This window comes from Sinocyclocheilus anshuiensis, unplaced genomic scaffold (genome assembly GCF_001515605.1).
Source record: "Sinocyclocheilus anshuiensis isolate Anshui unplaced genomic scaffold, SAMN03320099.WGS_v1.1 scaffold1355, whole genome shotgun sequence".
In the NCBI taxonomy this organism is placed as follows: domain Eukaryota; kingdom Metazoa; phylum Chordata; class Actinopteri; order Cypriniformes; family Cyprinidae; genus Sinocyclocheilus; species Sinocyclocheilus anshuiensis.
In genome coordinates, this window is record NW_015540070.1 from 104,340 (window position 1) to 106,886 (window position 2,547).

At 31.0% G+C, this 2,547-nt stretch overlaps 1 protein-coding gene across 1 annotated transcript in view; it reads left to right on the top strand.

Annotated features, from left to right (window-relative positions):
- The window catches only part of c1ql1 (complement C1q like 1), a 2,627-nt gene extending 731 nt beyond the window's left edge, over positions 1 to 1,896 (top strand). The window contains exon 2 of the mRNA XM_016484424.1: positions 1,441 to 1,896. Within this exon, the coding sequence (XP_016339910.1) occupies positions 1,441 to 1,620 (180 nt within the window). The 3' untranslated portion in view covers positions 1,621 to 1,896. The remainder of the gene's footprint in view (positions 1 to 1,440) is intronic.
- The last annotated feature ends 651 nt before the right edge of the window (positions 1,897 to 2,547 follow it).

Sequence of the window (2,547 nt, forward strand, 5' to 3'; positions counted from 1 at the left end):
ACAGTATATATATATATAAAGTTATTTATTTATTTTTTAAAAAGCGTATGCAAATGTATTTATTGCTGTTAAAAAGCAAAGCTGGGAATAGTATAATTGCAATTAATCCCTTGATTTCTGACCAGAATAAAAAAAAAAAAGGAAACATTAAAATTAATGTCTTAAGTGGCACGGGTATATTTGTAGCAATAGCCAACAATACATTGTATGGGTCAAAATTATTGATTTTTTTCTATGTATATAAAATCACTTTTGCAAATGTAATTTGATGCAGACACAAAAATGGGACGTCTCTTTGACCCATATATTTTTGTTACAGTAATTCACACTACTGTTCAAAAGTTTGGAGTCAGTAAGATTTTTTAAATCTTAGTTTTTGAAAGAAGTCTCTTATGCTTCACTTATGCCTCTTTTAATACAGTAAAAGGAATAATATTGTGAACTATTATTACAATTTAAAATAGCTGTTTTCTGTTTTAATATATTTAAAAATTCATTTTCTTAATCCAGTCCTCAGTGTCACATGATCTTTCAGAAATCATTATTAGGTGCTCAATAAACTTCATAATCTTATTGTTTTCAATGTTGAAAACTGCTTACTGTTTTTGTGGAAACATTTTCCATAAATAGGAAGTTCTAAAGAACAGCATTTATTTGCAAGAAAAATTATTTGTAACAATATAAATGTCTTTACTGTGACTTTTAATCACTTTATTGTGTCCTTGCTAAATTACAAAAAAAAATAAAAATAATTAAAACCTTACTGACCCCAAACCTTTGAACGTGAATGAAAGTGTAAATACAAAATGTGCTCTTCACTGGCAAAATACAGCCTTCTTTTATGCCAAAAATCATTAGGATAGTAAAGATCATGTTCCAACCGTAAATATATCAAAGCTTAATTTTTTATTAGTAATATGCATTGCCAAGAACTTGATTTGGACAACTTAAAAGGCGATTTTCTCAATATTTTGATTTTTTTCTTTTTTTTTTTGCAGCTTCAGATTCCAGATTTTCAAATAGTTGTATCTCAGCAAAATATTGTCCTATCCTAACAATACATCCATCAATTGAAAGTTTATTTATTCAGCTTTCAAATTATGTATAAATCTCAGTTTTTAAATTTTTTTTTTTTTTTTATTGACCCTTATGACTGGTTTTGTGGTCCAGGGTCAGAAATTGTTTATTGATTGAATATATTTAATTCAATTTTAAATTAATATGTTAAATTTGTAAGCCTTACAATTTCGTAGATTTTATAAATAAATAAGATTAAATTCAAATTTTTGAAAAAAAGTGGGGGGAAAAACAGCGTCCTGAAAACTCCTGCTTTGTTGCTTTAATAAAACAGCTGCTACACAATAAAATATTAAGGACTCACATCTTTTGCAGCATATTAAGTCTGATAAATCTGCTCATTTCCACTGTTGTGTGTTCTAGGTTGTGGCGAGTGCGGTGGCAGTGGATGTTCTTCATACAGACACCGCAAGCAATAATGTAGTGCTGCAGCTTAAAGCTGGAGACCGGCTACATGTTCGGCTGAACAACAGTGAACTAAGCAAGAGGGACTCACAAAGCCGCTTCAGTATCTTCTCTGGTTACCTGCTCTATGAGATCTGAGACCAACAGACAAACATGAGTTCTTTCTGCTTTAACTTCTTTCCTCTTTGCATTCAGACTGTGGGTGTTTCCTTGAATAAAGAATGAATTCTCTGGCAATTTGCCTGCCTGAGACTTTTCATTGAATATTGAATGAACTCTTCTGTTTTCAAAGGCCGAGACCTTGGCGAGATACTTCACAGGGCACTGGCACAGATATTACACTTGGACTTCAGGGAGATTGAGAATGACACAACAGACATACACACTCAGCAACAGCAGCTCAGTCACAGCGCTTTAACAGCCCTGTCTCACACAAAGATCAGATTCACTGTAAGAGAGTAGTGGGACCAAATCCAACCCTGGATTATTGATTTCACTTAACCTACTGCAGACAGGAAGTAATACACTTAATACTTTTACATCCTTTAACCGCTGAATAAAAATGAGGTGCAATGCACTACAGACAAGTATACTGAAATTTAAGTTTTTTCCTAACTATTGAATTATTGGTCGAAAGTTTGAATGATTATTATTTCTATTTTTTTAATGTTTTTGAAAGAAGTCTCTTATTCTCACAAAGACTACATTTATTTGATCAACAATACTGTAAAATCAGTAATATTGTGCAATAGTTAAGATCACAGATCAACAGTTAAAATAACTATTTTCTATTTTAATATACTTCAAAACGTTATTTATTCATGTTATAGAATAAAAAGCTGAATTTTCAGCAGCCATTACTGTGGTCTCCAGTGCCTCACGATCCTGATGCTGATTTGGTGCTCAAGAAACATTTCTAATTATCATCAATTATCATTTTTGCTACCTAATAGCCTATTTTTGTGGAAACTGTGATACACTACCATATGCAAAAGTAAGATTTTAAAAAAAGACTGGTAGTGTACATGTAAAAAAAAAAAAAAAAAAAAAAAAAAAATTTTCTTA